The 12513-nt window shown below is 46.1% G+C and overlaps 1 protein-coding gene across 1 annotated transcript in view; it reads left to right on the forward strand.

Annotated features, from left to right (window-relative positions):
- LOC144167044 (uncharacterized) overlaps window positions 1-11174 on the forward strand; it is a 14713-nt gene extending 3539 nt beyond the window's left edge. The window contains exons 2-3 of the mRNA XM_077696436.1: window positions 2764-2974; window positions 10959-11174. Coding sequence (XP_077552562.1) covers window positions 2791-2974; window positions 10959-11074 — 300 coding nt within the window. The 5' untranslated portion in view covers window positions 2764-2790 and the 3' untranslated portion in view covers window positions 11075-11174. The remainder of the gene's footprint in view (window positions 1-2763; window positions 2975-10958) is intronic.
- Window positions 11175-12513: the final 1339 nt, after the last annotated feature.

Below are 12513 nucleotides of genomic sequence, written 5' to 3' on the forward strand. Positions count from 1 at the left end.
TGAGCTGAACTAGTGGAAGTGCTAGTATATAGTTGCTTTTTTACTCTCGGGAGAGGGTCGGGGGAGGGGGGGGAAGAGGCCTCTAACTTCGACTATTATCAAATTATGACTACCGGTAATTACTTTTGGGTCGCACGCTACGCACCAATTATATGCAGCTTCAATGTATGCTCTCACCAATACGATGAACCATTTTCCGGTTTCACTGCGGAAAGGAGGACCAAAACAACTTCAAAATAATTACAATATAACATCCCTGAGATTTTTTGTGCTGTGAATCAATTTCTTACCGCGAATTTTTACTTTGTCTTGTTTTGTTTTTGTATTTATTTTCCCTTCCATTTCACCCTGCTGTCTTTTTCTTACCCCCCCCCCCCCCCTACACACACCGAAATGAAAGCCGGCGTGCGCCACTGTTATGAAGTAACTAATAGTGACAAATAAATTAAACTCGCCGAAATGGCACGGTTATTGTCACAGATTACTGCAGGATAGTTTTTATAAAACAACGGTCACAGCTGTAGCCAGTAACCATTCTTCTTCTGCCCGTGCATTCACAGCCGACCGGAATGTTGTAACGGCACATACCTACGTGGAGGATTGGCCAAGAAACGGGGTGGCTTTTGGGGGCTAAAAGGGCCACCTCATAGCCCTATACAATCAGCCTGTAGGTATTGGAGAAACGGTTACGAATTATATAAAAGATCTAGAGAAGAATCAGGGATTGATGACATTTCCAGGACAAAAGGCTTAAGAAATTTTGACCGGGTTAGCAGCACATGCGTGTTGTCTGTGATATGTACGCGTGAATGGCCGCAATAATCTTCCATGAGAAAACCCCAGCGATGTGGCCCCAAACGAAAGTAGCCCAGGCATCCACAGTGTATACGGCCTCTCGCTCACTTAAAAAAGGCACGCGACCTTCGCTTTATTGAACTTTCTGTAAAATGCGCGCTTTCGGCGAAAAACCACAGACCATTCTCTCTAAATTTGAGGGTATGGTATGGTAGTAAACAATGTTTATAAGTCTCTTGAGTGTCCCTTTTACGGTGGTGTAGCGCTCTTCTCAAAGGCGAACTTCAGCTCAGTTCACCCCAGGCCACCTCCCTTTCACACAAGCGACACCTTCCCTATTTAAAGCGTTTCGCCCTACTCGGCATAGAACGCTCCAGCCCAAAAAGCTATACCGTCGTTGAACGCGGTTAAACGAAAATTTTCAAGCGAATTTTTCAACGCCATCAAGCTCGGCTTAGATGGCGTTGGGAAAGGAGGAGACCTGTAGCTTGCGGAGATTTCACTATCGTCGTAATTTAGGCAAAGACAAGACTATTGTTTAGCGAAGAGTACCATTTCTGAAGCAGCAACCATTGCATGTACAATTGATCTCCAGACAACGCAGAGACGCCGTTCGGCGCCGTCAGAGCTCAAGATGCGAACGCGCAGGGAACTAGGATGCCGTCAGCGCCTCTGGGGGTGGCGGCAGGAAACACAATCAATCAATCAATCAATCAATCAATCAATCAATCAATCAATCAATCAATCAATCAATCAATCAATCAATCAATCAATCAATCAATCAATCAATCAATCAATCAAGCAATCAAGCAATTAATTAATTAATTAATTAATTAATTAACCAATCAATCAATCAATCAATCAGAGATGACTGACCTTGAACCTCCATTCGTTTTCACTCCGCAACCGCCACAACCACAGAGGCCCAATTCTCCAAAAAAGCGCCGTCGTTCTGAAACGACGCGGTAGCGCCATGCAAATGCACGTGTTCTCGCTTTGGGGCGCCGCTTTGAGGGGTAAAGGAAGAAGGAAAACCCCTGAGGGGAGCACTCCCACAAGGGCGCAAAGCGACACGCACTTCCCCCTGTCGTTTTGTTGCGATCTTGTGGGAGTGCTCCCCTCAGGGGTTTTCCTTCTTCCTTTTCTCAATGCCTTGGTATAAGCAGCTCTGATGGACACATTTTCCGTGTCGAAACGGCGAGCGTAGAGTGGTAGGCAGTGCACTCATGATGCTGTGCGTAAGAAGCACTACAGCAGCGCTAAGCGAACCTTGTCAACACGCTTAGTATGTTACTGCGGGAACTTCGCGGAATCCCGTTTCACTTTGCAGTTTTATTCCCATAATTTTGGCGTTGGCCGTGTGAGAACCGAGCCCAAACTACGAGATTATCAGCGTCCGTCCTTACAACTGGCAATCATCCACTCCCGCTGATGTCACGTTCCCCACGATGATGTTCCCCACTATACCACTCAGCACCGTTCCAAACGATAAAATTACGCCTACAAGAGTATATAAGCCGTAACTGAGGCCCTTGCTGTATAATTTCTATTATATATCTGCAATTCCTGGTGGACTCTTGTGCGAGTTGGTACGATGTTTTAAGCAAGTACAGCGCAAACAAGCAGCACACAATTGGAGGAGCGAAAAGAAAGAAAGAAAAGAAAGAAAGAAAGAAAGAAGGAAGAAAGAAGGAAAGAAAACAAAACTGTGGTGCCGGCTCGCAACAAGGCTAATTTAAATGTGGATTCTTTCAGCTGGATGGAGAAATATAAACTAAAATTACCCAGGGATATTTAGAGTAACGCGAAATCTCGACGAACGAGCGCTTTCGTTTTTTTTTTTTTGCCTTCCTCATAACAACGCGTTGCCTCTGGCTGCGTGATTATGCCATCTCTATACTTGTCAGCAAGCGTTTTTCGTTACCAATGTTTTATTCACCCACCTTTCCTTTCTATGCACCCCACCAGAACACAAGAGCGTACCAGCCGACCGTCATGGCGCCGAGGCTACTATGCGCGGCGCTGCTTTTCCTGGTAACGACGGCCACCGCGTTTGTCTGCCCGCCCGACTTCTGCGAGGGGGTCCAGTGCGCGGACCTCTCGGCCGAGAACTGCCACGGACGCATCAGCAGGGAAGGCAGCGCCTGCCAGTGCTGTGACGCCTGCATCACCCAACTAGGTGACGTTGTCCCGTACACACGCCTGGAGCGCGGCCTGCAGGGGCGCCACTGAAGTCCCCCTAGCGTCCCGTTTCGAAAGCAGTCGCGGGAGTCTCCGGCCGGCACACCACTGTCGCCGTTGCTTTTGCGGCACGTTCGCGACTGACATTTTCCGTTTGTATGCGTTAGAAATACATATTTATGTCGAGCAGTCACTCTGTTCGCAAATGTGGTGTATTTACGAAAGTGTAAGTGCTTCAGACGCGATCTTAGTGTGGTACATTCGGCCCACATAAGCGCCAGGTGTGCGTCAGAGCCCGTCGTCGCGAAACCGACACATACATTGAGCTTATTGTAATTACACTGCCCTGAAATTTGCTAACAGTACCTCCGTAAGCAGCGTTCGTTCAGATGCTCACGCTGCGGCTATACACTACAATGTAAATCGATTTCGTGTGCTTATATAATCTAGCGGAGCACACTCATACCAGACAGCACGCCAGTTACGCTTCATATGTCAGATATTGATCACTACCCTCAACAAGTCAATCGGGCATACATTTCACTGAAATTCTGCAATAAGTACGATGGATAAAGCAAAATTATATGTTTGGATTCAACACACGACACAGAATTCACTGCTGGGTCGTCTTGTCGTGAGGTGAGCCCTCGCAAATATTCATCTGCTACATATATCACTTGCTCATATCCGCGTCCGCGACTAAACGCTTCCTCGAAACATCGTCATATGACACGGAGTCTGCAGAATGTAGCACAAAAGTGATATCAGTGCGCCTTATTAGATACCACACCCTTCCGACGACACTTTTTATCGCTTGTGTACTAACTTACTGCATACTGCAAAAAATATGGCCGCCGAGTGATAAGCTATTTGTTAAAGTCGCAAAACTAAATAAAAGTGAACGCGCAGTTTGTGCGTGTGGTTACTAAAATGGTCATTACTTGATTTCGCTCCGCATTTGTACACAACGATATATCTAAGTGCCCCCCTCCCCACCCACCTGTCCTTGAAAATATCAGTGCATTTCGGATATAGTTGGCCTAGTGAGTCCTACCTGCTTAAGTTAAGACGAACATTTCTAGCGTTTCTGAAGCTCCACTGTTTTTTTTCATTCCCGTACGAGTTTCTTCCGGAATTGCAAACCATTTATTTTTCCGTGGTTTCGTTAACTTTCCTAGTTTTTTGCTATAAGGCGCGACTGGCACACATTTCCAGACTCAGAGCCTTGTAATATACTTAACATTTTCACGTGGCTTATACTCCCATAAAAGGCGCAAGTTATTGTGAGGTATTGGTTCACCGAAACATATTTTTCTACGACGTATATATATTCGAAACAAAGCCGACTTCGTTGTCCGCGCTGCAAAACGAAACCAACCTCGCGCTGTGCCAGTTTTAGGTCTAAACAAGGCGACAATAGCATGCACTTGCGCCTGACGTATTTGAAAGCTACAATGGTGATACGTTGCTGCCGTCGCCGACGCAGAGAGAGAGAGAGAGAGAGAGAGAGAGAGAGAGAGAGAGAGAGAGAGAGAGAGAGAGAGAGAGAGAGAGGGAAACAACTTTATTGATGCTCAGGGATCAGGTGAGGGGGAAGAGCGGCGAAGAAGCGCAGAGTTCCGCGTCCCCGGATAGGGCTTGTTGGCGTTCGAGCACTCTATCAGGACGCAGCTGTTTTTCGAAGTACCCTAAACGTACTATTTGCTTACAGACATCACCATAACAAATTGTTTATGGCGCGGAAAAGCAATAGGAAGCGAAAGAGAGCCAGAATACTGCATGAGCCGCTATCAGCTGCGCAGAGGTCACCCCGCATGCGCCGCGGAGAAGCGGCGGCAGGCGGCGCAGCGATCGCAAAGATCGAGGCGTAAAGGGTTGGGAAAGTTGTCGCACAACGGAATTTGCGCATCGCACGGAGTTACAGATTGCAATTGTCGCGTTTTAAAAGGCCAGGAAGACAGCTACAACTTTTATCAATTGCCAACAACTATCCTTCGCTAACTCGTTTCGTGCTATTCCAGCCGCCAGGGTCGTGTTTTTATTCGAGAAAAGCGCAAATCGAGCAACTCTAAAATTCTGCGCTGCCGAGACGTGTCGTGGAAAGGAGTGACGTAATTTGGAGCAGCACTACACTACACCGATTTTTATCGCTATGTAATCTGCGCTTTACGTTCAAGGGATAAGAAAAAAAAACGAAACTATAAGGCCTCCTTATAATCCCCCAGTCGCGTTTCTCGGCAGTGCTGGTGACCTCCAATCGCATAAAAAAGATTCCGTGACGTCACAAAGAAATCGCCCCAAACTGGCTGTGGAGTCGCCACTGGTTCACGTGTTCTCTTTAATATCTATCTCCCTCATCTGCTTGATATTCGCGATGAAATTGTTATCGTTGTTATCACTACAAAGCAGTAGTCGGAATGAGCCAAACTTGTTTTTTGTTTTGTTTCATGGCCCTTTCGAAGGGACCAATAAGACAAACTGCAAGTTTGTTATATTCGAAAGATCTGGCGTTTTATATTTACCCCACCACTTGCTCGGCAGCAAGCGATGGTTCATTCACTGAGAAAATATTGATTTTAAGCCGCAATTTTATTTTCTGCCACGAAATCATGTATTTCATGTCAACCAGTTCGTGTTCAGGGAAGGTACTAGAAGCGGCTGTGCAGCTTCGGCCGGCACAGTGCACGCAGTACGAGCCGGTGCTTCTATGTTTACCTGTTTGGTGGTAACTTCCATTGTCTTCCACCCCACTCTAGCTACTATAAAAAAGATGTGCACTAAATTTAACCCCAAGTAGCTCCCTCTGTGAGCTTATAATCCCCGTTTAATTTACGCTGGATTTTGTCGGCATCTGCCAATATGAACGAGCTGCGCATAATGCGTCATAAGCCGAGCGGAAAAAAGTAGTTACGGTGTTTGTCACTGTTTTCCTCATTATATAACCTATTTTAGTTTAATTTGTTCGAGAAGTGGTGTCAGTGTTATTTTAACGAGGTAATCTTTCGAATGAACCAAACTAGCATTTTGTCCTTATGGCCCCTTTAAAGGGCTATGAAGACAAAATGCAAATTTGGTTCATTCGAAAAACTTAGTGTTTGACAGTGCTCCCTGCGCTTGTCCGGGAGCAAGAGATAGATGCTTTATTCACTGAGAAATTAAACATACTAGGCAAAAAAATTATTCTCCCACTGAATCGTGTGCTTTAGATTTCTGCGATGCTGTCTCCAGGGTAGGTAATTAAGGGAACGTTAGTATTCTGACTAGGGCTGCAGCGACAGCGAAACGCCTTGTTTACCGTCAGACCTCCTAGATGGTGCTACGATAATGCTCAGGACCGCTGCCCGCGCAAATTTGTTTTTGACCCGATTTGTACCTGGCTAATTTTTGTTATGGTTGACAGTAATAGTTTCGTGAAACATTGGGTATGCTCGACAAAGTGAGTCACAGAAGACAATCTCGCTTGCGCCTGTTGTCCAGTGTAAGCTCAACGCAACAAGGTCGAGAACTGGGCTAGTTGGTGTACAGTAATTATGATAGAACAGCGCCAACTTAACTGGACGAGAGAAGGGCGCAGCACGAGCTCTCACAAACAACTGAAGTACTCTGAAGATCGGAAAAACATGCAGAGAAGAGCCTTCGCACTAACCAGGCCCCCCGGAGACCAATTTGGTGAGAAGGCACTCCCGCCACCGAGAAAAAGTTCGGAGAAGCCTTGTTGAAACCAAGTGAGGTAAAGACGCAAGTTCTTGCGTTGTGAAGCAATATGAATTTAAACTGGTTAACCACCCTTGTCAGTAAGTTGAAAAAGGAGGTGCTGCAACCATTCTTCCGTGCACACACTGACCAACCGGGCATTCAGTTTAGGATTATTATCACAGAAAGGCTTTCACGGCAAGGCAAAGTTTTTACATACCTCCAGAACCAGTTGTGCATGTTACCTATGGCAGATCTGTTTTGTGTCACAGGTTAGGACCAGGTAGTTGAATATTTGCCTACAAAAAAAACAGTTAATGCTCTGCATTCAGTACTGATGATTTGTTCTGCTCTATTCCCCAGGAAAAACATGTTTTTGTGCGAAGCAGCGTATTACAGAACAAAACGAGAGCTGCAGTTTGTTAACAGGTGTGGCATTTCCATTTCGAGTTTCTGGGAACTTCTGAGCTGTTATTTGAAGTCTACCCTCGTAGACTGGAACGAAAGTGTTTACAAAATCAAAGACCGGGGATCTGTATTGAGTAGCATTTGTATGAGTGCCATGAACGTGGTTCTTTAGAAAAAAGTCGAAAACTTTGATTGTGAAAGCCTATAGGTATGTGGATGATTACCTCTTGGTTGTTCGTGATAGTAACTTCAAACAAAAAATGTCTAACATCTTCGTACATTTGAGGAGAACGGTCAGAGGTTGGTTTTCACCACCGAAGTTTTCAAGGAAGATGTTATTCAGTTTCTGGATCTGTCGCTCTTATTACAAGACAAGAACGTGAGTCGAATTTACTCGCCAAGGTCGAGCATGTCTCTGTTAAGTTTATCTTCTTGCCACTCGAAGGTGGTAAAGCTGGGGTCAGCTGTTAACAGTCTGAATTCGCATGTAGCAAAGTCGTGCGTTCGCAGTAGGGGTGTCAGTTTCTGCTGCTGAGTTACCAGAATAAAAAAGGCGGGTTTCCGGGATCATGCCCTTGTTTCTGCGGCTAACAAGGTTCTTTTCATAGCTAAAATGTTCTGAAATCTGAAGTCAGGCAAACCAAGAACTCCAGCGGTTTGCGGTTATCCCGTTTCTGCAAGCACTTTCGCATAGGTTTAAAAAGGTAGCTGCCAGGTGTAACATGTTCGTTGTTTTCTTGGGAAAGATGTTAGAAAAGCTTTGTTCCGCGATAGACAGGAAGTTATACAAAAAAAGAGGGGCTTCGCACAAGAACAGCTGTGGTGTTAAAAAACGTCACAGTTTGATGGCTGCAAAAGCAACGTTGTGGATTGCGTGCCCTCGTCATGTGACAAAGTATACATTGGACAGACGGGGCGGCGCATCAGTGAGAGACTGCGTGAATATCGCAAAACGTTAAAGGGCAAGTCCACGTCCCACCTCTAGGCGCATTGTTCTAAGCATGGTTGTCCCCCCAAGTTTAACCATACAAGTGTTCTGTTTGCGCGCAAGGACGCGCGCAGAAGGGAGATTTCAGAACCCTCCCTTGTAAAAAAGAATTCTGCTAAGTGCATGAGAACCCTCCCTACCCTTGCTGGATAGTGCAGTTGTTTATCTTGACAGCATTTGAGCTTCAGTTTTCTGTATGGGGGTGAGTGCGCTGGGCGCGTGGTTCACGTCATGGCTGTGGGTAGGGCGCAGGCTTTTCTCTGTTTTTCCAATTTTCCATAAACATTCAGGTGTTCATAAGTGCTAGTGTAATGTTCTTGTATCGTCCTGTTATTTTGCGCTGTTAAATTATAATGAATTTAATTTTAAAGTGCCTGACTGCTCTTCTATGTGTACGTGTGCGTTCGTAACTTTCATTGTTTACCCAACCATTATTACTGCTACAAAAAGAACATGCACAAAATTTAAGCGGAAAGAGCTCGTTCGGTAGGCTTCTAATCACTGTTCCATTTTAGTTGGATTTTGTCGGCCTTATCCAATTGGAATGAGCTGCCTAATACGTCACACGTTCAATGTGAAAAAGTAGCTAGGCTTTCGCATGCTTATTGTCTGCTTTCCTGATTATGTAGATCATTCGAGTGAGGTTCGCGTCAAAAGAGGTGGTGTCAGTGTTTTTCCAACGAGACAATTTTTGAAATGAACCAAAATAGCATTTTGTATTGATGCCCCCTTTGTGATATATTGGGGTGGAACACAGACTGCGTTTGCGATCTTCTCGTTTTTTTAGTTTCCCGCACGGACACCTATAGATCAAGTGCTCCGTGTTCAGCAAGATAGTTGGAAGCGCATCTCAGGGGTTTTACAGAACAATGAGAGAACATATAAAGGAGAAAAAGCGGGATGCAGAACTGAATAATACTCCATTTTTATTACAGCATTCATACACCTGTGCTCTCGGAGACATCGGGAACGCTTACAAAGCCGAGCACCGAACTCTTCATTTGGCCCCCTTCCTGCTACACAAACCCTGTAACCGTGCTACACATGACAATATGAAGTGCTTTCAGAACGTAGTCAACAAGCACGCAAAGTGCACGCAATAGGCCGTTACAGAGTACCTTCACCAAATATTACGGCTCTACGTCCACAAGTTGGACAAATGTTTTGCACAAGTTGGAAACTTGTGCAAAACGTTTCTAAGGCGAAAGCCTTACATCTTCAGGTTTCATGGAACGCCTGAGGTACACAGAATCGCACAGAAAAACGGAGCGCGCACCGAAAAGAAACACCAGAACCGCAGGAGGGCTCTGATAAAGGGAGACATAGAATGTTTCGTAGGGAATTCGTACACGAAGCCGTGGAAACTTAGAATCTTCCGTCCCCATGTATACGGGTAACGACACACCAGCCTGTAGTAGTGGGAGGGTTAGACCGAGAAATTACGCCATGGCGAAAGAGGCAAGGACAGCTCGATATGCCGCTTTTCGTAATTGATTGATTGATTGGAGGGTTTAACGCACCGGCGCAACACAGGCGATGAGGCGTGCCGTAGTGGAGGGCTCCGGATTAATTTTTACCACATGGGGATCTTCAACGTGCGCCGAAATCTCGAACACACGGGCATTTTTGCTTTTCGCCTCCATCACAAAAGCGGCCTCCGCGGCCAGTAATCGAACCCGCGACCTCGTGCTCAGCAGCGCAACGCCCTAGCCATAGAGCCATCGCGGCGGGTAATCGCCTTCGGGAGGAAATGGCTGCGGATAAAGGAGCGGCAGCTGCCCGACGAGAGCAACATGAAAGTCCAATGGAGTGTTCAACGGCAGATCAACAGAAAGTCCGACTAGGCTTCCGTCTTCGCATAGGACTAAGCGTACGCCGCAATTGTTTTCTCTCTCTCTCTCTCTCGGTCTGGGCCTTGTTCGCGCTAGAGAGACCACTAGAGCTATACGCAGCCATTGGCCCGCGTCCTTCCAGTTGCAGCAGTGAACGCATTCAATAGCCCCTGTAAAGAAAATCACGCAGTGCTCCTCTGTGCTGGCGAAAATTGTAGTTTTCGCAGTGTATGCCTGCATATAGGGAAGAGTGACAGTGTTTATAGAAAGTGTTGCAAGGCTCCTCTGAGGAATTAGATTTTCGTTTTTTGGAGAGTAACTCAAAGTATGACCTCTTTTTAGGACGAAATCGATGGAGGCACCTGAAATCGATCGTCTTAAAAATTTTTGATGATGACAGGCAGGAGCCTCGAATTTCCTTTTAAAGATGAATGAAATCGATTGTCCTAAGACATTACGACCTCTGTCGTGGTGGTTTAGTGGCTAAGGCGTTGGGCTCCTGAGCCCACGGACGCGAGTGGAATGCTGGTCGCGTTGACCGTTTTTCATATGTAAGCGAAAAGAAATAACGGCCATGTGTCGAGATTTCGTCGTACGTGAAATATCTTCAGGTTTTTAAACCAGAGCCTTCCACTACAACGCACCGAAGAGCCCAAGCGAGCTTCGGTGCGTCAATTCCCTCACGTTTGAAGTATAGCAATTTTAGTTCCCTTAGCTACAGAACAGTTTCTCAGATTTGGTTGTTTTTTCGCCTACCTTTTGCGTCTACACAGATGATAAGAACAGTTTACCGGCCAGCTTTGTGCACTTGTTAAAAAGACAACTTTTTTGTATGGCCGAGAACAGGAAGGAAAATCACCGGAGTGAATAAGAGTTACGCTTTAGAGGATTTTACTGATCGTTCTGCCCAGAAGTTTCGAAAGCTACTGGCACGTGCATGTTCAGCTTCACCGCACGTGGAGTGGGAGCTGAAGAAAGCATATGTTGAGCTTCGAACAGAATCCGCACGTGTGCGTTTCTTCGTCTCACTAATGCGTGGACGCTTGGCTCATTTTCTGCAGGTCTAGGGCAAAGCTGTCCCGAACCTGCTTTGATGGGCTCACCTTTGACGTCTGAATGCGAACCTGGACTGGTCTGCCACCCCCAAGAGAAAGTGTGCATCAAGCCATCCCCGTAGCAGGAAAATATTTTCTTCTATAATTCCAACGTCTCACACGTGGCTGAAAAGTGCCTGTCGAACAAAGCTGAATAAAGAGTGAGCGCAGGTCTTGTACGAATCTGTGAGTTTAGACCACAGAGAACTTCTACGACCAGAGGCTTGCCTAAGCTTTCAATCACTGATACGGGCACTAAGAACATGGTGGTAAGAACAGCGCCCTGGCAACAACGTCCATAAGCCACGTTTTGAGGATGCGCAATTTCTGTTGTACTACTTTTTCAAACAACAGCTACAGTTGTTAATAAAAACAAAAAAAGCCGACGTACCATCCTAGTGATGGCCAAAAAAAGCGATAGATTTTTCTTGAAGCTTGATCTTGGACCGTGCCTGTAGTAACGGTGGTCTCTGACACCGGTGCGCTTGCTCGGGATATTCAGGTTGGCGCACGTGAGGCTGAACAACCTGTCGTGTTGCTAGTGGTATAGCGGTAAGTGCCCTGAACAGATTCTTAGCTGAAGTGGCCTGCAGCCTTTCCAGCTGTTTCCACAAACCTCCCTGGGCACCCAGGTTGACCGCTTCCCGAGGAAACAACGTCTGCTCTGTACACGTGTACTCCCTCTTCTGGTCGCTGCTGGGCAAGGGTCTTCGGCTGCCCGGAGGTTTCGCTATTGTGCCTCCTCATAAAGTTATTATCGGAGGAACGGCCCGTCGTGGTCCGGCAGATCCCAACACCCCGTAGAGTCGGTGTGCAGAATGGGCAGGCGAAAGGCCGTCTACCCCGGGCCATGTGGGCTCAACAGTTCATTTATTTATTTATTTATTTATTTATTTTACCCTCAGGGCCTACGTAACCACTCCCCTCTGTAATGCCTGTAATGCCCCTGTAATTTTTTATTTGTACAAGTCAAAAATACAAATACGAATACAGTGTAATTGTTAATAATAAAGATACATACCGTTGCTCCTAATTATACAATGTTTGCTACGAATTCATTGGTGCGTTTGCGTATATGGCCGAAAAGCAATGCGTGAACGCACGCTGCCAACGGCGGAAGGCCAGGCACAAGGAAAGCGCCTTGCGGCACAGCTAAACATTTGCCGGAGGGCAGAAGTTCGGAAGACTCGACCGACTGAGTGTTTTTGCCAGTGACTTTAAGAGAAACGCCGCTTGGGAAAATCCATCTTATTTGCGTTTCCAAGAAACATTCCAGTCATATGGGTGTGTTAATGCAATTGATGAGCCGACTCGAATTACGCCTAAGTCTCAGATATTGGATCTTTTTTTACAAGTTTATCGCCTGATAATGTCAATACGGGCCATATTTTATGTTATCTAAGTGATCACCTGTCTATATACGGTATACTACCTTGTAGCCTACCACGTAAATAGAAACAAGACAATTGGATGAGAGGAGGATGATGTTTGGATTTTTATGGCGCAAGGCCAACTGAGGGCA

The sequence above is a fragment of the Haemaphysalis longicornis genome, unplaced genomic scaffold (assembly GCF_048455015.1).
Source record: "Haemaphysalis longicornis isolate Haplotype H1 unplaced genomic scaffold, Haemaphysalis longicornis Haplotype H1 scaffold_2, whole genome shotgun sequence".
Classification (NCBI taxonomy): Eukaryota; Metazoa; Arthropoda; class Arachnida; order Ixodida; family Ixodidae; genus Haemaphysalis; species Haemaphysalis longicornis.